The 26609-nt window shown below is 40.7% G+C and overlaps 1 protein-coding gene across 1 annotated transcript; it reads left to right on the top strand.

Moving 5' to 3' along the window:
• Nucleotides 1-690: 690 nt before the first annotated feature.
• mfsd6a (major facilitator superfamily domain containing 6a) lies at nucleotides 691-24926 on the top strand. The gene is made up of 7 exons (XM_031735724.2): nucleotides 691-962; nucleotides 3216-4725; nucleotides 9674-9771; nucleotides 13506-13667; nucleotides 13833-13931; nucleotides 14721-15007; nucleotides 21638-24926. The coding sequence occupies exons 2-7, from the start codon at nucleotides 3218-3220 to the stop codon at nucleotides 21860-21862; spliced, it is 2379 nt and encodes a 792-aa protein (XP_031591584.1). The 5' UTR covers nucleotides 691-962; nucleotides 3216-3217; the 3' UTR covers nucleotides 21863-24926.
• Nucleotides 24927-26609: the final 1683 nt, after the last annotated feature.

Here is a 26609-nt window from a genome sequence, read left to right on the forward strand (position 1 = left end):
ATTATTGCTGTGTTTTTGTATGTTTTGACTGCGATTAATGGCACTTTCCCCTTTAATTGAGGCACTGGAGACGTTTAGGCGGAGTCGCTTTGTGGTATCAAGTTGCGAGAATTTACACCAGGCAACTACCGGATGTGATGAAAACTTAAAAGCACAACGGTGCCATCAGGTTTGAAAAAAAGTAGGCCACAAAACACACAAAAGTAGCAACATTTTTGTTAAATAAAATGAACAAATGTTTGTTTGTTTTTTTAAAAAAAAAAAAACTTTCTAAAACCGAACATGTTAACTTTTCTAAAACAATTTCTTCCCCAAGAAAATTTTAATTTTTAATTTTAAACTGTTTTCCCCTTTTTTCTAAATACTGTACCAATGTGCTTATGGCAATATTTTATTATGTGTTACCTGAACAGATTACAACATTTTTTTAAACTTAATAATTAAAAAACAAAAAACAAAAATAAAACAAACAGTAAATTATAAAAAAAACAATTATTAACTTTATTCAGAGTCTTTCATTTAATTGTGAAATTTAATTTAAATTGTATTATTTTATATTTCTGGCAGGAATTAGTCCAAATTATCAAATAATTTAAAAATAAATACAATTTAATAAAGCTAAATAAGGTAGCGCATACGTATGAGCTTTATTTTGAAAGTCTTGGCATGTTGTCGTAGAGGTCCCAATGGCGGGCTTGACCGTGGCGGCTCTGTTTTCTGGACAGGTGGAGGCTCCGGTTTGACGAGCTGCCGTTGTTCTCAATACAAAGACAGACGGAGACGAGAAAGACCTGAAATTCCCCCCGAATTAAAACATGAACTTATGTCGGAGACTGTAAATATTTCACAGAAAATAAAAGCGGTAGTTTGAACGTTTTTTGTGAAAAATGTCCGCAGGAGAAGCGAGAAAATTGAAGAGAAACTGCGCAGTCATAGTTTAATGGGAGCGGTGACCTGAGCAGGTAAGAACATTAGTTTCCGTTATCGTTAAATTTGTCCTTTATTTTAAATAAAGTCTCGTGAAATACATGTTTAAAACGTTTAATTTAGGGTTACATGGTAGAAGTCCTGACATTCGCAGACACTTCCTTTGTGTTTAACCGGGTTTAAATGAGCGCCAGCACTTCCTTAGCAGTTCCTTAAATTGCCCCTTAAACGTTCCGACTTTGGTTTGTTTTATACAATTTAAATAACCCGTAGTTTTGTTTAACATGTCTGACACTTCCGCGGAGACCATCACTGATAGATGGACGGCTTACAAACTGGGGTCTGAGGACCTCCAGAGGTTGTATGTTTGCTGAAATATCTGTATTGGTGACTGCTGCTCAGCTTTCAGTTTTATTGTTGTCACGACACACAAGTGGATCTCAAAGTAAGGCTTAGGGACCTTCAGGGAGTCTAACCAGGACCTTCAGAGTACATCCACAAACACTGACGTTACACAGGTCGGATTATAGTACCAGGAACTCGTCCATTTAGAGTCCTTTAATTTGGACAAGGGAGAGTGTACAGATTGTTTTAATATATGTGAATACTGTGACACAGAAATATGATGATTTCATTGCTTTTTACCAATTTGGACAATACTCTACACATTTAGACCCTTCTAGTATGGATTATATTACCTAGCACCCATCAGGGCCATTTAAAACACAGAATCAGATTCTTTGAACCTTTTATTGTATCTCAGAATGCTTGGATTCACAGTTTTTCTATCATGTAGACCTCATGACACCACGTCTAGACCATGGACCACTATGTTGATACTGTTCTAATGTGGATTATTATTCATTACCAAACAGTTTCAATAAATGTTTTGAAAAACAGTTTCAGACATGTCTTTCACACAAAACATGTGATTAAGAGAGTTGTTTTTTTTTGTTTTTTTTTTCTTTTGGCTCCTGGACCACATGAGACTAGATCTAGACCAGGGGTGGGCAATCTCAGTCCACGAGGGCCGGTGTCCCTGCAGGTTTTAGATCTCACCTTGGTCAACACACCTGAATCACATGATTAGTTCGTTACCAGGCCTCTGGAGAACTTCAGGACATGTTGAGGAGCTAATTTAGCCGTTTAAATCAGCTGTGTTGGTTCGAGGACACATCTAAAACCTGCAGGGACACCGGCCCTCGTGGACTGAGATTGCCCACCCCTGATCTAGACCATCACCTCCTGCATTTAGACTCTTTTAATCTATAGATTATGTAATCAAGAAAACATCCAGGAGAGTTTCAAATTCAGATTCTGTGAGACTTTTGTCCCATCTGGAACCAGATTACTTGATAGCTTTTAACCATTTGGTTGTATTTGACACCAGGCGTCGATCAAAAATGACTACATATTAGAGAACAAAGTGCATAGAAGTAGTGCAGAGGACTTGGTCTGAGTATAGAGTCCATTTGTTAGTTGTCTGAATGATGAGGGTTACTCAGACCATGGCTGGTGAAGTGAGTGTGCAGGGATTGGGTGTGGGGGATGGCGTTAGCTGACAGTCCGAACGGCCCAGGGGAAGAAGCTGATTGTGAGTCTGGAGGTGTGGGACCTGATTGACCTGAGTGTCTACCAAAGGGCAACCGGTCAAACAGGTGGTGGGTGGGGTGCAGGGGTCACCTGTGATGGTCCTGGCTTTCCCGAGACAGGAGGACCTGGTGATGGTGTCCAGGGGTGGCAGAGGGCAGCCATAATCTGGATTATATTACCCAACATAGGTTCAGGTTAGGAGCTCTGTTTAAGACATAATCCTTAAGTTAATATTCCATAATGCCACTCTGAATAGATGGTTTTTTTAAAGCAGCTGGGCTTGTCTACAGTATTCAGAACTGCCTAAATGTTCCTCCAGAGGCAGATCTATTTATACCGGTTGTTTGATTTTGGCCACAGTCAGACAAGTATTGTTTTTGGAAAGTCTCCAGAGAACTCAGCCCTTTCACAGAAACACAAAGACATGTTGTGATCAAGGTTTGCTCTTTTTGTTTTCTCTCGTAGTCAAACAAGTTATTCACAAATGTTCTTTTTCTGTTTTAAAAATATTTAATATTAAAACATTTCTCTTATTCTTTCGGGTTATTTCTGGGTCCTATTAGCAGATTTCTGTTGTAACTTATATTGTAGCAGAAAACTACTAATGATGTCTCACAGTGAAGTAGTTACATGATGAATTTAGCCTCATTTGGTTACTGTGGCGTTACCCTAACCCTCATTTCCTTATCTTCCAGATATGCCAGCTGACGACAAGGTTGCCATCCTGACAGATGATGAGGAGGAGCAGAAGAGGAAGTATGTCCTCGCTGAGCCCTTCAACACCCTCTCCATGGCCCAGCAAGAGGCTGTCACAGCGCCACCAGGGCCCGGCTCTGAGATGGCGCCTGATCAGGCGGCAGCGGCGGCCTCACAGCCAAATTCCATGGACTGCTGCGAGAGGATGTGCCTCCGCATCAACAGCCACCTCCTCATCTCCAAAGTCTTCTACTTCTTTTTCTATGCTGCCTACGGCTCGTTGCACCCACTGCTGGCCGTGTATTACAAGCAGCTTGGCATGTCAGCCAGCCGCAGTGGGCTGCTCGTCGGCATCCGCTACTTCATTGAATTTTGCAGCGCCCCCTTCTGGGGTGTAGTAGCGGACCGTTTCAAGAAAGGAAAAGTCGTGCTGCTGTTTTCCGTTCTGTGCTGGTTAATGTTCAACTGCGGCATCGGGTTTGTCAAACCTGCGGAAATGGTATGTGAGGAAAAGGGAAGTTCTCTCACCACGACGCTTCCGCCTGTGGTGACGGTCCAGCCTCAGGAGAACGTAACACAACCAAGCAACTCCACTAACCACACCAGAAGTCGGCGAAGCCTAATGGAGGTGCGTGAACTCTTGGACTCCTACGTCGTCGTGCTCCACAGGCTGGAACGTAGTGTGGATGCCAACACAACCACAACATACCCTCCATTTAATTTACTAAACACCACCCAGCTTGTACCAAACACCACTCTGCAGGCCACCACCACGACCACCACTAGTCCTGCTCCAACACCCGAGATCATCTACAACAGGGACCAGGTGGAGTCCATCTTCCTGCTCATCCTGCTTGTCATCATTGTGGGCGAGTTCTTCAGCGCCCCCGCCGTCACCATCGTGGACACGGTGACCCTGCAGTATCTCGGTAAAGCCCGCGACCGTTACGGCCTGCAGAGGATGTGGGGCTCTCTGGGTTGGGGTCTGGCAATGCTGCTGGTGGGGATTTGGATTGACCACACTCATATCACTGTGGCAATCGAAGGCACTGGTTGTGCTGTGCCGGATTATCGCCTTCACAACTACCAGCTCGCCTTCATTGTCTTTGGTGTTCTGATGGCTGTGGCGTTGATTGTGGCCACTCAGTTTTACTTTGAGAATGGTGGTGAATACCAGCAGGAAGTTCCAGAGGTGGTGGAAGACTCAGCGAACACTGAGAGGGAGTCAGTCGCTTCAGACCAGTCCCCCAGCAACCCCGACACCACCCAGGAGTTCCACTACAGTGACCTCCTGAAGCTGCTGTGCAGCGTGCGCTACAGCTCCGTCCTCTTCGTCGCCTGGTTCATGGGCTTCGGCTACGGCTTCGTCTTCAGCTTCCTGTACTGGCACTTGGAGGACCTGGGCGGGACCACCACGCTCTTTGGGGTCTGCTCCGTCCTCAGCCACATCTCAGAGCTGGCTGCGTATTTCACCAGCCACAAGTTCATCGAGCTCGTGGGACACATCAGGTAAGAACAAACACTACAAAGCACTAAAGCTCCTCCTACATATACAGAGATTTTCTCTTCACACATCAGTTAGTAGCTGGTAGTTGGTTGCTAGCGAGCATGCCAGGTTCCACTTGCCTGGTTAACCATAATACCACTCTCTCACATGTCTGCCAGTGTATCTTTGAATTTCATTGGTTGCTCTTTAGTCGCTTGCGTAAAAATTTGAAAAGTTTCGCACAGGACCTGTCCACTTTTGCGTCGTCAGTGGTTGTTTTGCATGTTGTCATTGACATTTTGTGTTGTATGTTGCTGCTAGCTGCTTCCTGTGTTGATATTCCTTAAGGCTGCTTGGAGATCAAGTTTACTTTGAACTTATTTTTTGACTTTTTTTGTCCCAAATATTTTTGTTTTTGATAATCATGGGAACCAAAACAGAAACATCTCATCTGGTAATTAACTAATGAATTATTTACTAGTTATTTATTATTATGCTGTCAGGTTTCACATAGGTGATGTTCCCCCTTAGATACACAGTACTATCTCTCCTTCTGGGCTATTTAGAGAGCCAGTTCATCTGTATTACCAAAGCTGGGGCATGATTTTCTTTTTCCTCGTGTTCAGCTGCCTCTGATCGAACTCTTCCGCCATAAAATCAAAGAAATCTGTAAGCTGTTTAAAAAAAATCCATCTTCTCAAATAAATGACCAAAAACAACTTCCATGCTTTCTTTAAAAGCTTTAAACTTTTTAAAAGCAAAAACTCTTGATCAACCATTTAAACTGTGCATTCATCGCATTAATGGTGGGTCCAAACAGTTCAGTCATCGCCTCGCTGTGTTTGGTGTCAGAGCCGTGACAAGTGAGCGCTCCTCTTTGGAACAATGCTGCCATTGAATTCAGGGTCGGACCCTTCGGGTAGCTTCGACATCTGAGAACGAGGGGTTAGATTTCACAGATCCATCTCTGCTGTTGACTTTCAAAGAGCTCTCAAGTCTACGTGAGGTGAAGATGGAGCAAATTTAACTGAAGTACTTAATAAATACACCTGCAGGACATGCTGATATTTCTGTTCCTCACATTAATCAAAAGCCTTGTACGAAGCCACTGATAGTTGGGAGCATGCAGCAATTACTCAGACAAAATGAGGCAGTCATAGAAGCTAGACGAGGTCTATAATGTACCTGAATAATGAATGATGAGCTCAGTTTCTCTGGTGTCAGAAGTGGAGTACTTTCTGTCCTTTGTTTTACTTTTAGAGGCCTCAAAAGAGAAGAATTTACTCACCTGTTCACTGGCAAAAAGTGAAAATAGTGGGACTAACTGACATGACTGTGACTGTGGTTACCAGGCCTCCGGTTAGCAACGAAACTTTTATTCATAATGTTTCAGAGTATTTCTATTCCCCTCAAGGCTGCTGATTATCTTAAACTACACACATTTCACTTTTCCTTTATTTAGAATAACAAAAATACAGAATGTAATATAAGTTAGTACATGAGCAAAACACAGGGCATGAAAGTAGTAATGTCTTTGTTTCTCCACTGGAAGTTAGAAGATTAAAACTGGGGAATATTTAGACTTATCTAACTTTAAAGTAGAAGCAAAAATATAAATAAACTGAACAGGAATGCTCACTACAAGGAGGTGCTTATGCAAGAGATCAGTGGGGATTTTTATACGGACACAGGTCAGAAGCTGTTTGATTTCAGTGCCTCTGACAGACAAATCAGGCCATCTAGGTAATGCACATCATCGCCGTAAATGTCAACAAACGGAAAAATGCAACAATAGGATGAAAAACCATCCAGCTGCTCGCTATCTCAGCTTTTAAATGTTGTAATATGTTGTAGAGCAGTCTGGGTAGTGTCATCTAATGGGCAGAGAGATAAACGTGTTTTCTGTTCAGCCTTTTGCAATTTAAAAACAATAGTTTTCAAATTTTTACATCAACATGAGACGAGGAGTAGGAAGCTAATAGAGAGGGAGAGCTTCAGCTGTTTGAGGATCGGTTTGTCGTTTTTCTGATCCAGCTCATTCCTCAGATCAGCATCTTCCTCCTTCATACAGTCCTATGACGGATGTCCACGCTTGTAAGCACTGTCCAGAATATGCGCCTTGGGAACTTCTGCTGGCCACCATACGGCTGCGTTGACGTGACAGACCTCAACTTTCTCTGTGATCACAGTGGGGACTTTTAGTTCACTTTCAGAGTTGATGGTAGATTTTTAAGTAACTAGAAGCATTAGCAGAAATGTTTTTGGAAGTCATCTTTGCTTCTCGAAGCTGTGAAGCCTAATATCATTTCCCATGTTTCATTTTAGCCAATCAAAAGCAGCTTGCTGTGCCATTATTTCATTATGTGTAAAATCTGGACACACTGGTTAAAAATATTAACAGTAGCTCCTTTCTGTTCATATGCATTGAAACCTTTAGGAATTTTAAAGCAATGAGAAAATTTCACCTGTTTTTGAAAGCACCCTTTCATAGAAGACAGTGACAGCCTTTACAGACCCACAGGCTGTCTGGTTCCTCTTAATCTGCATTAGTGACTCTGTGTGTATATTCAGTCTCATGCAAACACGCCCTTCATCTTGCTGTGTGTTTTCAGGATGTGACTCTGTCTAGTGAGCACACTTCCTGTTTCACTGTAGCGTCTGAGCAGCAGCTTCCTCTCTGGTGGTCACTTGCTTTCATTTTAACCGATGAGAGCACGTTAATAAGTGACCTCAGGCTGAAGGTTTAATGTGTTGACCCTTTTAAACCGACCTGTTAGCACAGAGACCATCTGCTACTGCTCAGATGTGCTCAGTTTAGCACTTAATGGAGTCCATCTTAGAGGACAGACTTAACTCTTAATGTCCAGAATCTAAAGATGTACTTTCTTGTGAGGATTATCGCAGTTTCCCACCACACCAAATCAGATAATCGCTGTAAACAGAGGTGCAGTAAACATTAGCTTTATTTATTTGTTGTTGTTGTTATTTTTAAAGTTTCTGTTCTCTGCTTTGTTGTAACACTTGAAATATTTTGGAGGTTTAGATCATTATCAGGCAACAAGGCAGCCTGAAAACATCATCACAACTTAAAATTCATACTTCTTCATTTGAATACTTCCAAGTTCACATCTTTAAAACATGTCTGGGTTTGCTAGTCAGAGTTTCTAAGCTCTTAGAGAGAGAGAGAGAGAGGGACGCTAAATGTTAAGCAGGTCAGATGTTGGTCAGTCGCTCTGCACCACTGCAGCAAGAGCTGAACGTTATTAGATCCCTGTGCTTGTGTGCAGGAAATGTATTGATTGTACCCCGTTAGGCCTGAACATGAATATGAAAACCACCTGTGCCCAAAAGGCCACAGGAACAACTTCTTCAGTCATATAACTTGTATTTATTTGGCAACAGACTGGCTGTCTGTAGGCAATAATAGGCGCAAAGAGGGTGCTGCAGCAAAAACTTCTTTGTAATTGCTTTGGTTGCCAGCAGTTTACTGTGCTTGCCTGTAGTTTGCATGGAAGACGCCGACTTGTCTGCAAAAACTTGCCAACTACTCTCTAAGCCAGGGGTGCCCAATCCTAGTCCTCGAGAGCTACTGTCCTGCAGCTTTTAGATTCATCCTTGTTCCAACACACCTGAATCAAATGAATGTCTTGTTATCAGGCCTTTGCCAAACTTGATGGCATGCTGAAGAGGTCATCAAACCATTTGATTCAGCTGTGTTGGAGTAGGGATGCATCTAAAAGCTGCAGGACAGTAGCTCTCGAGGACTAGGATTGGGCACCCCTGCTCTAAGCGATCGTGAAGCTGTGAAAAGTGTGAAGGGAACCATACAAGTAAATAAAAGTTGTGCCCCTTTGAAATGTTTTTGAAATGCCGACTATTTGGTGTCATCCATGTAACCAAAGCAATCGAAACAAGATTTTTGGTGCAGCACGCTCTTTATAACTAGTTTCATAATAAAGGTGGCCAACCAGTTTGGGGATACACATTTTTCCCTATCAGCCAGAGGTTGCCAGGACTGACGGTCCAGTCTCTAGGCCTGTGTGGCTGAGGCCTAACAGCTCTCATTCGTTGTTATTATCTTTAGGAAATGCTGACAACACGACTTTTCCCTGTAACGTTGTTTTCAGCGAGCGAGCTTGTAGAGTTCAGTGTTCACACACCCAAAGAACAGAGTGTGTCTGTGTGTTCAGTAACGCTTCAGCTGATGAACAAACATTAAAATAATCCCGGTGATGAGCGCGATGAACTCGGTGCGTGTTGTGCCGTATTGTTCTCGAAATGGCAGCACAAAGCCTCCTTGATGGCTACGAAAAGCACCACAGAAGAAGAGCAGAAAGATCAATGAGGCGAACAGTTAAATACAGGCTCATATAACTGAAATACATTTCCTGTTTTTGTAGCAACAAAAAACCACCAGAATAAATCAGTCAGCTGACTTTAAAGACTTTTTACCAGCTTCAGTGTTTGTCAGTTTTTCAGCAGTATGCTCTGTACCATTGGGTCATAACTTTAATATTTATTGCAATAAAGAAACAGTTAAATAGCACAAAATATTTTTGTCTGATAAACAAACTGCAGCAGGTTTGGGTTTAAGAAGAAGGACAAGCAGATCCAGACGAACTGATGCTCATTTTTAGTTACAGGATGAATTTGTTGTCTTTGCTGATGTAGAAGAACAAAAGAGCAAAGCTTAAACAAGGATTCAAATGATGAACGATTATACTGACTGAAGTTGTGGCCTTATCACAACCAGTTCATCCTAATGGTCATGCTTCCAGTAAAACTAAGAATCGGGATGCTTACAGGATAGAAACAGTTGAAGACATTTCTTCAGTCCTTGGAAAGATGTTATTAGGATTTAAAATGCATATCAGTCTTACCAAACATCACTAAAGCAAAGAAACAACAGCTCAGGACTGAGTTGGTAATTAATTGCAACAAGTCTCATGTTTCTTCTCTTTCCTTCCTTAGAGTGCTGTACATCGGCCTGGCCTGCAACACAGCTCGCTACCTGTACATCTCCTACCTGGAGAACGCCTGGATCGTCCTGCCCATGGAGATCCTTCAAGGTAACCCTTTCTGTGTCTGCAGGGAGTATTGGGACTTTAGGACCCAGAGGACAGGAAAGGCCTGGAAATGGCTTTGTTTGTCCAGCATGGTGCCTTATCAGACAGCGTTTTTCTTCCGTTTCAGTATCGTTGGTTAGCAGAAGGCATTCAGGGCTGCAGCAGATGACAGAAAGCTGTAAAGTACGAGAAAAAAACTGAAGAAGAGGGAAACGGCCCGGATTCTCAACCGCATGATCTATATTACTGTGCTGTTTCCTTTATTGTTGCAGCATTGCAACATAAAGAGAGGATATTAACAGAGGTGTCGTCAGAAAGAACGTGCAGGGCGCTGCCGCACTTGAAAATAACAGAGAAAAAGTCCTCTTTCTCTTAGTCATAAATCAGTCAAATGCAAACTTGCAAACCATGTCACTTTTTTTCAGCCCGGATAATGAACGCTGGCTTTTCTGTGCAAGCAACAGCTTTCTCAAAGCAGGGCTGATCAGTTTTAAAAAGGAAAATACTGATAATATGACGTCATAGGTCCTATTTATGAGCGGTTTGTTTCCTGTTCGGGAGCTGCTGCGGTTTACAGAACACTTAGCAGCAATCTGTCTTCTGTCTTTCTGATGTTCACATTAATGAGCTTTTCAGTCTTCACTCAGTCAGTTCAGTTCCTTTGTAGGCTCAGATTCACAGTTAGTGGAAACTAAAGCCACAGTCAGCAGCAACACAAATTTTAGAAATCTAAAACATTAATACATTTTTTTACTAAATATACATTTTATGTTTTTATTTTAGTTTTTTTTTTTTCATTTTTATTTATGTATTTTTGTAAGTATCATTATTTAAATTTTATTTTTCTATTTTGTGTTTTTATGTTTTTTAATTTTTAATAGTTTTATTTATATATTCTATTCAATATTAAAATATTTTTATTATATATTAATTAATTTGATATATTTATATTCCCATCACATCATATGAATTGGCATCCCAGATCATTAATACTGTATTTCTAATTTATCTTTGACTTTATGTAACCAATGCAAAGTAAGGTGAGAAATGCAGTGTATACAATAAAACTACAGTGAAGACTTGAGCGGTGAACAGCTGCTCTCTGTGGCTCACTCTTTGCATGAGACATCCGCCCTGAGAAAACACCTAAGCCTCGCAGAATAAACACGTGAAAGCTGCACCGGGGCTTCAGCTCTAAGTGCTCCACCTGTTGGTTCAGCGTTACGCTGAGAATGACACAATTTCGAAAAGTCTAAAATTATATTTAGCATTTGTAACACATGCGGTGTAAAAACAGGAAGGGCTGAGGCAGCCTGCTTTTTACCTTGATACGATTAGCTGCAATCACGTTACGCCTCATGTTCAGGTCTGCAGAGAGGAAGCTGAGCTGAGGTGATGAAAAAAAACTGTCACTGCAGTTAAATTAAACATATATGTCAGCATTTATTCCCTAGAGGCCACAAATGGTTGACACTTGGCAGTGGAGAAGTAAGAAAAATAATTTAATTTGTGACATTTGACCTTGCAATGCATGAAAAGTAGGGCTGCACAATTAATCGTTAGAAAATCGCGATCTCAATTCATACTTATGTGCGATCTCATTTCCAAATGACGATGATTTAAAAAGAAAAAAAAAAAAAAAAAAAAAAAGATGACGCTTGTACCGCATTTTGATCCGGGACATAATCTGCATGAAAACAAGCGCTCACTCTTCCTGCTCAACAAATGACAAGGGCGGAGCCTTATACACGTGATACAGAAGCCAGCTGGCAGGGAAAAAACAATGGAGAGCACGTGAGAGAAACTGCCTGAGGGGAGAAAACACAATGAGCGCAGAGGAAAAGCTCGCTGATGGCGGTGAGAATGACAACCGCACTGTAACATTAATTCCAAGAAAAGGTTCTCATTCCTCCCTCCTGCCCCAAGTGGAGGAGTTCAAGTATCTCGGGGTCTTGTTCGCGAGCGACGCTGCACCGGTCCGTCGTGGTGAAGAGGGAGCTGAGTGTAAAAGCGAAGCTCTCAATTTACCGGTCGATCTACGTCCCTACCCTCACCTATGGCCACGAGCTGTGGGTAGTGACCGAAAGAACGAGAAACAAACAGCGGAAATTAGCTTCCTCCGAAGGGTGGCTGGCCTCTCCCTTAGAGATGGGGTGAGAAGTTCAGCCATCCGGGAGGGGCTCAGAGTAGAGCCGCTGCTCCTCCACATCGAAAGGAGCCAGTTGAGGTGGTTCAGGCATCTGACAAGGATGCCTCCTGGGCGCCTCCTGGGTGAGGTGTTCCGGGCATATCCCACCGGGAGGAGGCCCCGGGGCAGACCCAGGACACGCTGGAGAGATTATATCTCTCGGCTGGCCTGGGAACGCCTTGATGTTCGCCCGGATAAGCTGGAGGAGGTGGCTGGGGAGAGGGAGGTCTGGGCTTCTCTGCTTAGGCTGCTGCCCCCGCGACCTGGCCCCGGATAAAGTGGAAGAAGATGGATGGATGGATGGAAGGTTCTCATTCCTCCGTGTGGAAGTTTTTTTTGGTTTCAAAGAAGACGATGAGAGTTAAAAAGATATCATTTGCAAGCTGTGTTTTGCCATAGTAGCAGCACCGCAAGCTAACACTACGAATTTGTATAACCACCTTAAACGTCACCATAAAGTGCAATATGACGAAGCTGTAAAGGCCAAGAAAGTGACAGGACAAATCCGTCCCGGTCAACCACCCAAGCATCAATAACGGGAACCTTATACAGCGCTTCCCCATACCCATCGAACTCCCGCAAGCACAAAGAAATTACAGAGGCTATCACTTACCTCTCTCATCACCTTACACACGGAAAGAATACTGTTCAAAATGTTATTGTTAAAAGTATTTTAAGGTTTTGTACGTAAGAGTAGACAAGTGTGACATTTGTTTTTATGTTCAGTCTCAACTGTTACGAAGTTGATGTGCATTTAATAAGTGCAATAAATATTTATATTGGAAAAGAAAATTGTGAGAGAATCGTGATCTCAATTCTAAGCAAAAAAATCGTGATTCTCATTTTATGCAAAATCGTGCAGCCCTAATGAAAAGCCAAATTCTCATAGACTTTATTTAATCCCACAGTAGAGCAATTCACTTGCTGAAGGGCCAAGAAGAAAAAGGTGAGTTAGAAATAGATTGAGATAATAGATAACAATAGAAAAATAAATAAAGAATGCAGCAGTCAATATCTGCAGGTTATTGACACTTGATTGGAGTTTGGAGGCAGCACAGAGAGCTGATCTTTGTCTAAGAGGAGGCATTAATGTGTGAACATTAATGCTGCAAGGTACACCAATGCATTATGGAGGCAACACCCTGCATGTTTAATATCATAAACTCGTGCAAGTCTGCTAATATGAATGCTACTAATAGCAGTGTTAGTAGCTTTAATATAGTTTAAATTCTGCCTCTGTGCTTTTCAAATGTGCCCTATAGTCCACTAATGAACGTTATCCAAGCTTCATGACATTGACTTTAAATGTTGTGATGAAATGTTTAAGCAAACTCATTTTCAACTGAAAGTGTTTTTAAGTTGAAAATCTGGCCAATTGTTAAAAAACATAATAATTTCAGAGGCTCTGCCTGTATTTCTTCAACACATGCTGCCGATGTAATGACTCTAAAGCTGAGATGTTGGAGTTAATTGAATACATCGGGATGCTTGAGTTTATTTAAATCCAGATTCAGCTGTGACCCTCTGTATGTCCCTATATGTCCTCCAGGTGTGACCCACGCCTCAGTTTGGGCAGCTTGTATCTCCTTCCTGAGCGCCGCGGTCCCGCCGGCTCTCAGGACGTCGGCACAGGGAATCCTGCAGGGCCTGCACCTTGGGCTGGGCCGCGGCTGCGGAGCCATGGTCGGAGGAGTATTCGTCAATTATTTTGGTATGAAACAAGCACGTGAGGCGAAAATTGTCTTGCAGCACACTGGCTAATGTTTAAATGCAGTACCGGTGTCGTGTAAGTGGTTTTGTTTGAGCTGCTTTAGGGTAGGAAACACAGGCGAAATATGAGTTCATCTTGCTAATGGTTTCCCTGTTTGCTCTGCAGGTGCCGCACAGACGTTCAGAGGAATCGGCATGGCCTCCCTCGTCATCCTCCTCATCTTCTCCTTCATCCAGTGTCTGACCGGAGACAGTGAAGGCAAAGGTGGGAAAAATGCATACAAATAAACAGGATCGCAGATATGCACATTAGGCATGTTTTGTATGTCACTAAGTGGATCGCAGGTGTATAGTTTCTGCAATATTTAGAAAACTACAGCATTAACTAATCTTGTCTAATAAGAAGTGTAAGAACACAGCATAAGAATCACCTTCTCAAAGGAAATGGATGGAAACTTGTCTTGTCGATGTTTTTTTACACTTAAAAGTAGCTCCATAGTGTTGAGGTGTACAGATTTGCCTAACAAGTGAAAGATTCCTGGTTTGATCCCAGGAGGAAACACTAATGCCTTGAACTTAGCCCCTTGTGGATAAAGGAGTAGCTTAAAAATTAAAGCTAAAACTATGTGATCCGCAGTAAACAAAAGCTGTGCTTCCTGTTGATATTTTGAGCCGGATGTTGGATCACGGCTGGTGATGTTTCCACTGCTTTTGCTGGGTTTGTCCCTCGGGGTTGGGTCTAAGTGTGTCAGGATGTTCATGAGTGATGTGGATTGGTGCAGTTTTACAGATAATGTGGTAATGAGAGGGCTTTGATCGAGAGGAAAGCTTCTGATTTACCAGTAGATCTACATTATAACCCTCACCGGTGGTCATGAGCTCTGGGGAGTGACCAAGAGAGGTGGAGGAAAAGTATGTCTGGAATACCCTGCTTTAGATTAGCAGAACAAACTGTTTTAACTGATGCTTTTGCTGTGACATGATACACATTCAGATCCTTAAAATCTATATTTTATGTCGTTTCGTGTTTTCTTCCCTCGGCACCTTCTTCCAGAGGACAAAATGCTAGCAGAGAACATCCCTGTGCCCTCTAGTCCAGTCCCCATCGCCACCATCGACCTGGTGCAGAGTCACGCCACCGACGGCAGCCCGGCCCCAGTGCGACAGGCTCCCTTGTTGCCAGTAAGGAAGACCAAACATCAGGAGGATCAGGAGGACCCGAACAGGCCGGCTTGGATGCTTTCCGGTGCCCCCTGGGTCACAATTGCCTTCGCCTTCGTCCAGATCAAAGAGATGATCAGCCTGGCAAAGAACAGCACTCGAGACCCTCACCCACTGCAGGTGAACAGACAGTAGCTGAGCAGAGTTTGTTAGTCATGAGCACATGAAGAGAAAAACAAAAATCTGATTTGGGAACTAAAAATGTGAGAACTAGTCATTTTGGAAGACTTACAGTAATGTTATGTTTGGTTCAAGTTGTGGGAATATTAAACTGGGACTCTCCTGAACAGTTTTCTGTCTTCTGCAGTCAATTTAATACAGTTTTATTTATAGAGCGCCATATAGCAGTATCAGTGGCCTCAAGGTACTTTATACTGTCAGGTAAATAATAATAATAATACAGAGAAAACCCATCAATCAGATGACCCCTGTGAGCAAGCACTTGGTGACAGTGGGAAGGAAAAACTTCCTTTTAACTGGAAGAAACCTCCAGCCGAACCACATCATCAACAGTGTGCTATGATTACAGAAGCTAAAAGCCGCAGCAGGTCTCTGTCACTCTCTGAAGCCTCAGTATTTATCTGTGCATAGACTTTTAGCTCAGTCTTTTCAGGAAAGACAAAGCAAAAAGGGTACGAAAAGTGGCTAAATGTAGAGACAGCTCTGTCAGCAGTGAGGTGAGCTGAAGCATTTAGATTTCCACATTAAAGAAAAACTAAAATCGGTGATTGCATAGTTGAGAATTTGACATCCATATAACAAATATGTTTCCCAGAGAATTAGATCATTTTTGTTGTGATGGCAAGGCAGGATCTACGTGTAGCCGTGTAGATGTTACACACTTTGTTAAATTAGTTAGTAAATGATACCGTTTTTAATTAGTGACAATAAATAGTGGAGCACCAATCAGCTGCCGCTGTAGTAGGGTCTTCATTTCATGGTACTCCTCCTCCACCATTTTGGAGTGCAGCTGGTGATGCTAGTCCTTGTTCTGTCAAGCTGGAGGTCAGCCCCACATGTAGAACCCTGCAGCAGGTGGAGAAGTGGTGCCACCACAAGGTCTGCTGCAGCTGCAATCCAAGAAGGTGGAGTTTGAGTTAGAATAAGCAGGGAATGAAACCTGAGACAACTCAATACCACAGCAGCAACCTGACCTGGTTGACCTGGACTTTCAAAGTAAGAGTGATGTCATTGTGCGCTGAATCGAATATGATAAATGTATTTATGTGTACATGAGGGGTGATCAGAAAGTTCTGAGAGCAGATACCTGAATATCAAAAGCCTCACCTGATTTTAACTTCAGCTGATCTCTAATCAGATCAGACTCGAGTTCTCAGACTGTTTTCAATGTAGCTGCTTTTTTCAGAAAGGCCTGTTACGTCCGTGTATACTTGTGGCTCTGTAATGTGAGCTGGATGTCCTCCACTGCTTCAGAACACTGATCCTTCAACTTTAGTTCCAGTTTTGGGGAATGCACAAAGTCACAGGGAGGCAAACCTGGTACAGTGGGCAGGAGGTGAGCGAGACCTGTGTTCAGTGCAGTGGCAGTCTGCATTGGGAGGGACCTGCGTGGTTGTCCTACGCAGAGCTTTACAGACAATTGTCCGTGTGTCGTAGCAGTGCATTATCACCAGCAGCTTTCTCAAAATATGTTGAACAACCAGTAATGTGGGCTACTGTAGCTGCTGTTACTGCTGTTCTTTAGCTTAGAGCCGTTCCCAAGTTTATTTTGGGCTGATGGTTTGTTCCAAATTACGTTCTTTCCAACTAATGGTAGGATATACGAGCAGTTCAAGATCAAAAATAAGTCGTAGAAAGGGGGGAAAAAAAGGAAGTAATTTTAAACCTAATAGCTTTGATAGTTCAGTTTCTTTTTAAAATGTAAGTTTTCAATGTTTTAAACTGGAAATTTTAGACTCAACAACTAAACCCAGGTTAAAAAGTCCAAAAGAAATCGGAGCAGAAAAATTGGGTTTCAATTTTGGGATCGATCGCAAATGGTTTGATCCTCAAGAATTAAACCAAAAGGATTGTCATTATCATCCAAATCAGCCTGTTAAAGTTCATCTGAGCCTACAGCAGGCATATTCAAAGTAGTATAACTGAAGTAACCTAACAGTTGGACATGGGTGTCTGTATGAAGCCAACAACTGGCTGTCAAATAAAACAAAGAAAGTATAATCCAGCAGTTTTTCAGCAGTGCGTATTATTAATTTTCACATTGACCTGGAGGGTCAAGAAAATACAATACTAAACTAATTATTTTTTTTAATTGACTTTTCTTTTCTCCTTTTTCCTTAACTACATTAAACTATCTTAGCTTCACCTTCTTTTATGTCCTGTTCCCTGATTTTCTTCAGACTTCTGCAGCTTGTCTCCTCACAGAGTTTCTGTTTTCACACATGCTCTGAATAAATGATTTGATTAGCTGAGAGAATGAGTTACAAAGCATACGACTGGTCAGTGTGTTTCCTGTGTGCATACGTTGACTCCTGTGAAAACAAAGAAAAAGCTGTGCAGATTAAAATTATTTTACCGTAAATATTAGAAATGTTGTGGAGAGTTAAATAACAAGAAAAGAAACTAAAGGGTCCAGGTCCCAAATTCTTATAGAATTAACATGTATAAAAGTTTTAACAGTGCAAATTTCAAAACTATATTTTCTGTATATCGGTTTGCATATTTAAAATCACAGAAGTCTGAAGCCTGTCAGAGCTTCTTGTGCTGATTGTTTTATTTATTCATGTTTTTTCATGTTTCTTCCCCTCACGGGTGATCTTTGCTCCTGTTCTAGCACATTTTCAAACCAGCAGCATCTTATCTGCGTGATTTATCATCACCATCTGCTATACCCTGTTGTTTTTTTTTTTTTTTGAGAACTGAACAAAGTCCTTAACTCAACATAGCCAAACGCCAGCGTTAATGCTTCTAAACTGTTGACTTTTAAGCTGAAAACTGCCCGAGACCTGGCATTCATTACCAGATGCAATCCGGGTCAGCCCGAGGCACGAGTTGCTTTTTGTAGTATGTAAGTGGTCAAACCGGGACTTTCAGGAAGAGATCTAAAAATAGCAGCCAGCCTGTCTGGTTAAAAGAGGATGTTCCTGATGATGACTTTACTGGCGATCCAAACAGGAGTAAAAACAAATCAGACTGATCAACAACTATAAAAATAAGAAAACTGTTAGAAGTGAGCTCGGTCAGTTATAGACATCAGCAAGATTTAAATCAGGGAAGGCTTTTGATTTGTGGACATTTTACATGGTGTGTAAATTTTTTTTTTTTTAATAGCCACATGCCGCTGTAGCTGCTGTATTACAAGGCGGCGTGTCATAATAACTCACTGTTTCCATCTGTTGTGTCTGAACTGTCTCTTCTTCATGCTTTAACTCACTAATCTGACACTTCCTCCTGACTGGCTGCCCACACACACACACACTGAAGAAAGGTGAGATGGTGTTGCGTGCAAAGGTTGATGGAAAACTACTCTGTGTGTGTGTGTGTGTGTGTGTGTGTGTGTGAGTGCGTGTGTGTGTGTGTGTGAGTGCGTGTGTGTGAGAGAGAGTGAGGTGGGGGTGTAGTTCAGGATTTTCTGTGTGTGTTTTTTCATGCATGGGGTGATAACGGTGACTCAGGCATACCTGCGTATGTGTGTGGGGGTTGTGGGCGTGTACATGCATGTACGTCTTTGTGTGTCTGTGAACCGCCCACACCTGACTCTTGACGTCATGTGAGGCGCTTACATGTATGGGTTACTCCCCGGTGATGTCACCTCCAACCCCACCCTCTGGGGGCGGGGTCTGAGGTCTGCTTTTGTGGCCAGGAGCTGATCACTGAACTTTACCCCTGACTGATGAGCTATTTAGATAATCTGTGCTCAGTAAAGCAGCTACTTCAGTCTTTTGTTGCTTTGATGGCACTACTGCTATCTGCAGATTGTCCCAAAACAATATATTCTGTTTTTAAATATAATATATCTTTAAAATACAACTGTTATAGACTTTCTGGCCAAAACGCACTTAATAGTTTTCATAGTTAAAAAAATACGCATATCATTTTCTTTGCTGAGAAAAGAAGATGATATGCATAAAATAAAATTTTTTGCCTTCTTTTTTTGCTTCGCAGCTCTTTCTTGTGTTATAAATAACGCATGCTTCTTTTCTTAACATTGGTACATTTTCACTCACAAACTGTTTTAGCAATTTAGACTTTTTATTGTGTGACCATAAAAGTAGGTAAAAATGTGACCTGCCAAGGTATGGCAGAGATGCAAATGAGCTTTAAGCTAACTCTGGTACAGTGGCTCAAATAACAACATTTATGTTAGTATTGTACACAGTCCCTTTCAAATAAAAATAATGAATATTATTATGTTATTATGTTATTTTTTATCAAAATAAAAAATAACATAAATATCACCTGTTTGTTTTGGGACTCAATGTTGGCATCTTGGCCAAACAGTGAAACGCTGCGTCCATAGACTATATGGGTGCATCACAACCTGTTAATTGTGCTAAGTGACAGACTAATTGGAATATAACTCACCAAAACCACAGCATAAACTACTTGGACGTGCTGTCTCTAACTTTAGTATCCAGATAGAATAGTTATAAAAACAAATCACCACGTGTACAGTTTTTATGAAGAGTTATACTATTCATAGAAGGGGGAAAAAACACTTTTTATAGCAGTGTGTACATATTTTTAAATTTATTCCCATTTCCTTGTTGCGATTACACAACAATAACTGTGTTTAAGTTAATAATTACAATTGCAGATAAAATGATGTAATGTTTGCTATGGGAAAAATGAGCATATCTTTTTTTTTTTTTTTTCTTCTCCATAATGTAGCAGCCGTGCAAGCAAATAAATCAGATTTTGTCAGAGTCTTATTTAATCAATTTGATCTGAAGATTAAATAAGACTCGTAGCTGCACTTTGCTCTGAGTTTAGTTTAAACACAGTAAAATGATAAAAAAATAAAAGCCATGCTGAGCAGTAAAGCCTTCCTATAAGGGGATAAAACACAAGATTTTCATTAAAGCTGCTAAACAAATGTAGGATGAAAATTATAACAGCTTTTGTGTCACTGAATTCAATTTTAACAGTTTTTAAAATATTTTTACAAACATAAAAAAAAAAAAATCTGTTAAACTGCAGAAAAAAAAAGGAAGAAAAAACACCGACATCTGTGAAAACAAACACTAATGATGTTAAAAATAATAGGAAACATATGGTGGACATATATTTACTTTATAATGAAAAGCTAGCTTTGTTTAATATATTGATTCTTTTTTTTAATGCAGTTAAATTTGTTCATTTTCGTATCCTCAGCGGTTTTTTTGGGGGGGTTTAAAGCTGCTACTTCTAATCATTTTTTCACAATATTTACTATCATATGACAGCATTTCATTAAATTTTCTTAATCCATCCTTGGTATACTTAAGTTACATTAAAGCTGTGTGCAGTATTCAGTGGCTGTGTGATTGCAGCTGCTTCCTATTTAAGACAGCTTCTCTTTGCCAGATGAAGGGCTAGCATTTTTAGTTACAAGTAAATGTCTTTTTTACAAGTTAAATAGTGTGGGAGTGAGAGTCTGTTTGCAGTTATGAAACTGTAAAACACTGCAGTAAGCTCTGGCAGTAAACACAAGCTCACATCTAGGAGCCACTTTTGCCATTTTTGTACAATAACTTCAGGCTATTTAATGAAATTACGTATACGATGACTATTTGGTGAGTTACAGGCCCTCAATATACATACAGATGCACAATTTGTAATACATTCAAGTAAATGAGATTTACTTATTTAAAAAAAAACCATTTAAGCCCTTTTTAAAAACTGAAGCCAAATCAATTTTACACCCAAAGCCAAAAATCTGATCTCATGGAAAAGCATCATCTGTAGTTAAATGACAACATTTTAATGTGTGTTCAGCAGAGGAACAGGAACCAGAACTGGTACCCTGGAGTTTCGATCTGTTTTCCAATGATTTAACAGAGAAAATATCAAAAAGAGCTTTTCAGGTAAACTTTAAAGGGTCTTTTAGCATCTGAAGGGTCTCATTTTTACCTACATTTTAGTACCAGACCCATCTTCTAGCTGTTTTTTCCTCCTGGGTCAGAATACATTTCTAATGTAGTCATATTTGAACACACTGAGCGTTGCTTATGGCTCTAAAATGTAGAAACAACATCAGTACTGACATGTTCTATATAATAGTTTTAACATCACTCGACAAACTCGTCGAGGTTGAAATTTGGTTCAAATCTTTCAAATTTAAGCACAGAGGTGTCGGTTGCGGTCGTGCAGCCTCGCTAACAGTGCAGTAAATCTTTTTATTCATTAACCACCGGCAAACACGTTCAGACTGCACCGATGGTGCCGTCCAGCCTGAACCGTACAGGCTCTTTAGAGCGCCTGGAACAGCCAGGACGAGAGAGCTGAGGTCTGAAGATGACCTGGAAGCAGTCAGAGTAGCAGAGGAAGTTCAGGGAAGGTTACCCGATTCTTAAATACTTGTCATAGTTTATACGTTATGTAAACAACTAGTGTTAGCATTAGCACCATTGTATCCATGTCTTTGTTGGCTAGTAACAGCTCAGGCAGGTTTTTCCAGCTAGCCTTTTGTTGGAAGCAGTTAGACATGATCTAGCAGATGTAACCTAAACTGTTGTTCGGTGATTGTGCCACATGTTCAACTGGCTTCCTGCCAGCCGCCCTCAATGTTTTTGTTTCTCATGTTGCTAGGTGCCTAATGAGCGGGCGGTGGCCGAGTACGAGGCGGTGGCGACTTTGCACAGAAACTCGAGCGATGACGGCGCACACCCGCCGAAATCCACCATGGAAACTCCCACGCAAGCAGACACCACCCACACGTCACACACAGACTCTGACAAAGACCAAACGCACCCTGTGTCAGACGGAGGAGCGCCCAAAGACAATCCGGTCTTCACAGAAGAAAATGCACATTGAATGTTCATTTAAAAACTATTGAACGCACACACAGAGGGCTTTAACCCCGGTGTGTTTCATTACTGCAAAGTGACCTGTCTAAACAAGTTCATCTGTCCACCAGTTCAGTGTTAAAATCCTATTGTGTGGTGAAGTGATTCCTCTGCAGTTTATAAACACTGTGTGCCCAGATTATTCTAAAAGCTAGTGTAGTGTGTACATATGATCGTGAAATGGGGGATTATCCTTGAATACTGGAAGCAAGTTGGAAATGGTTTAATTCTGGAGGTGGAGTGGTTTCTAAACTTCATTAATGGATGGTTTTTGCAGCAGGCACTTTGGTTTGAAACTCTGATCTCTGCGCACTGCAACACCTTCCGGTGGACTGTGAAGGAAATTCCTTCATTTGTAAATGTGCCTCTTGATATGTTATTTAACTTAATTTACTTTTAAAATGGGAAGAAAACTGTTGAACTGATTTTAAAAGAAGTAATGATACAACGTGCAGCTTTGACTGGACGACAGCACAAATGACTTCATGGGTAGCTGAGGATTTTAACTTGTGGCAGGGTTTTTTTTTTTTGTTTGTTTGTTTTTTGTTTTTTGTTTTTTTTGTTATCGTACTGTAACACAGCAGTTCCCAATCTGAATGTGCCACAGATCATTTTCATGGCCACGCTTCAAATGTGTGGAGCTAAATTCACAATAAAAGCCTCTCAGTTGTGTCTAGCTGAGTGCTTTTAATTTGAAGCAGCAGCATAAGTAACTAACCATGAAAACTACCACATACTGAATGAGAAATACAGCACACAGAGAAGCTTTACAACAAGTTTAAATTCAACCTGTGATTACTTAGTATATAAATAAAAGAAACCTTTTCTTTAATGCACATAAAACAGAGGCTTTCTTTTCTACTGAGGGCCTGCTTTTCTAAAAATCAGTGTTGTTTATTTTTTTTCTTGGGGAAGTTTAATCCATTTAAGTTAATGTATCATTTTAATGTTTCTCTAAAAGTTAACTAATATCTGTTGTTCTGGAGCTCTTTCTACGATCCCCAAAGATTTCTGTAATTAAAAAAATGTCACCTTTCTCTTCCCTCCCCATAGAAATGACCTCTCCTTTCTCCTTTTCTTTGTATAGTCATGATGAGGCACAATAATGTAAATTTAGAGGTAAATAACAAACAGTAAATTATACATTACATGTGCACACTTTCACCAAAGTTTTGTCTTTTTTTTTTTTTTTTTTTTAGTGTTCTTCCCCTACGTTTCCACTGTTGCACAGAAAAAGGAAACAGAAATAAAACATTTGCATAAAATGAATCAAATTGCAAAGACTGCAAATATATTGGTGAAAAAGTCACAAAGTGCATAAAAATCAGGCAAATATAGTTGCAGTAAAATAGGTAAAAATACATAAAGTTTAATTGCGGGACCAAAATAATTTCTAATACTTTGGTAATAAAAATTTGAAATAATAATAATAAGCACAGCCTGTGACGGCACACCTTCACAGTGCGTGAGTAAATGTCTGTCTCCAGATTAATTTGAGAGATTTCCTTGAAAATATCAAGATGATTTCTCCTGTGTGATCTTTTCTGATTCTGACATGCAAATATTTAAACTGGTGCTTATTAAAATTGGGTTTAATTCATTCAAGCATAAAATAACCTCCGACTGAAAATCTGAGTGTAGACAGTCTGTAACCATAACTGTACAATGAGAATGATTCAGGTTAATGAAAAGGCAACCACATGAAATATAATTACAGTTCAGGTAGTTAATGGCACCGTATTATTCGCAAGATTATCATGTGTGGTGTTAACGCGATCTCCATATATTTCATGTCTCAAATGTCGCGGGAATAAAGCGAATAACCGAGGCGTAAAAAAAGAAAAGAAAACAACGAGCTCCGTCACATTCAGGTGGATGGTAAATTAGTTAGTTTGCCCCTCATATGACAGTTGACATTGATATAGTTATAATGTGGTTTGAACTATCTGAAAAACTGTTTATTACAAAAACAAGTACTGTTGGTTGTTTATGTATTTTTTACATAAGCTTGCAATAATTTGGTTACGTCTGTGGTCTGTCTGTTGGGAATCTCTGTAATACTTAAAACTGTATTTTTCAAATTTCTTAAATGCATTTAATTTAATTTTTTTTCAGTGCAGTTTCAGGTTGTGGTACCTTAAAAATGGACAGAGCTGGAAATGGGAAGAATATTTTTATTCTTGGACTCTACTAGAGTAGCTTTGTATGATTCACAGTTCAAGATAATCCGTATTTATCTTAAAATGGGTCTCACTTCATCCCTTTGACCTGCCTGGGAATACACTGCACTCACTTAAGGAAGCGCTTTGATTCCAGCAGACGTGTTTCAGAAGGGTCTCTATGCTCGGGCATAGAAATCAGATAGTTTCAAAATAAAAGACCCTCTGTAGACTGAAGATTACATTTCTAAAACACTCCTGATGTGATTTGAAGAGATTGCAGCATCCCACACTCAAACCTAGTGTATCCCCAGTAGGGATGACAATATGTAAGGACATCTGCTCTTACTGACATCATAAAGAGCAAAAGAACTACCTGATAAGATGGCGTTTGGAGTTTGTGGCTCCAAAGGGTTGCTTGTACGTACGTTTTGCCCATGTTTAACGTGAGCTTCGGCCACTGGAACGATGGATGCAAAAATATAGGAAAAGCAGAACTGGTCCACATAAAGACGTTACATCCTCTACCTTTGTTGCTCCTTGACAAATCAGATTTTTGAAGTCTCACGGGAGGAACTGCTGAGTCTGTTGATTCTCGTCAGAGCTGTGGTGAAGAAGTGCCTCTTTAAACTTCTTAATCATCATTATTGTTCTAACTTCTTATGATGAGATGTTGAGCAAAGACCCCTTTACTGTGCTACACTACACTCCACTGCCAACAGCTGACACGCTTTCTGCTTCCTGTCTTTTATTTTCATGCCAAATAGTTTTCAGTATTGAGTGGTTTTGTGCCGTTTGTGTAGGAAAGCCTTAAAGATGAAGCTATTCTATGTACTGTAATGATGTGCGGTCAATTAAAGGACTTTTTGAAAACAAGGCCAATATCACTCCTTTATTACAGTAATCATCCAGTTTTAATTAACTTGCTCTAAATGAGTCTGTTCTCCTATTAAAAACATAGCCTTATATTGCTTTTCTTTCAGAGGTGTGTTTGGTGTTGAGTAATTTGAAATATTCTGGGGTATTTTTAATGTATTTGAACTGCACTGAATCAAAAACCAAATATGAAAATAAGCCCCAAATTTCTCTAAAGACACAAACTGGAGAGTGAGTCAAATTGTGAATGTCTGTTAAGTTAGGAGCCTTTTTAAAAATACTTAAATGACTCATAGCTCAGTGTTAAATGGCTTAACAATCAAGTCATTTCTCTGAAACTGGTCGGGTACAAGGACTGGACTGAAAATAAGTGAAAAGCAGCCAATGTCCAAAGAATAACTTTAAAAGACCTCGAGAGCTATTGCTCAAGGCTGCTCTAAAGAAAACATGACAAGAAAGTCTGAGCATAAAGAAATGAGGGGTGGCTCAAGACTTTTGCACAGCACTGTAACTCCACCAGTAAATCAAAACTTACACCTCCCCTTTGCTCATGAACAAGACCCAATGATACAAAAACTCATCTTGCGAAAGCAACTCACTCAGCACTCAACCTGAGTGAGTTAGAGATGATCTACCTTTTGATGAAGCCAGAAAGACCACATCACCTGCAAAAACCAAACATTCCTTTAAGGAGGATGCCTTAATGTGGCTAAAATGAGTGCAATTTTTATTGCAGTAGATGGTTTCACATGAGTAAAAGTAGAAATGTATATTCAGAAATCTACTTCAGTAAAAAGTACCCCAAAGGTAAAAGCCCTCATTATTCCAGTGTAATCTATATGACTATTTTTTTATTTAAATGAGGGGTGTTGTGATTCATTTAAGTACGTTAATGTTTCATAGTTCATCTGTGTAAGTGTGCAGGATTCACACTGAAGTATTTCTGCACTGGTGCTCAGCGTTTGTGTGCTAAAGCAGCCACTTGATGGCAGTAGCGCTCTGGTGCATTTACAGAGTCTTAAATGGACTCTGCCAGCCTCTATATGTGTGTGGAGGGTTATTGAGGTCGTGGTGCGCCTGCTACTGATGGGTGTGTGTGGGAGGACAGTAATAGGCTTCCTCAAAAACTAGACTATGTGCTGTCGTTAAAAAAAAAGGAAAGGAAAGGAAGAAAAAAGAAATAATAAAATCAAAACCCGTCTTGGCACGCTCAGCCTGTCTGATATCCGTGGAGAAATTTCATCAGCCCCGGTGCTGTTGATGCTGTTGTTGTTGTTTTGTCTTGCGTGGTCCTTAATAATGAACAGTATAATGGTGTTGTTTTTCTTCTGAGGTGTCATGACCGCGAGCTGCAGAACAATGCCACACATTTTAATTCAAATGACGCGGAAGGTCGAGAAGAGGCCGGCTTTTCTGTTCCCTGACATGTCTCTGAAAATTGCAGGGAATTACTGCAGCGCTGACCTGCAGACGTTTCCAATTAGTCGAACAAAGAGAGTCGTGCATGTTGGTCATTACTGCATCTTGCAACTTGATTATTTGACTTATGGGAGGAGGGGGTAAAAATGCAAATAAATGCTGCCAGTTTTTAGTTTTTGTCCCCAAAAGCCACATTAAAACACATTTTGCTGTAAACTAACAGCTTTCTCCTAATTTTCAGGAGTCAAATAAGGCCCTCAC

Source organism: Oreochromis aureus, linkage group 23 (assembly GCF_013358895.1).
Source record: "Oreochromis aureus strain Israel breed Guangdong linkage group 23, ZZ_aureus, whole genome shotgun sequence".
Lineage (NCBI taxonomy): Eukaryota > Metazoa > Chordata > Actinopteri > Cichliformes > Cichlidae > Oreochromis > Oreochromis aureus.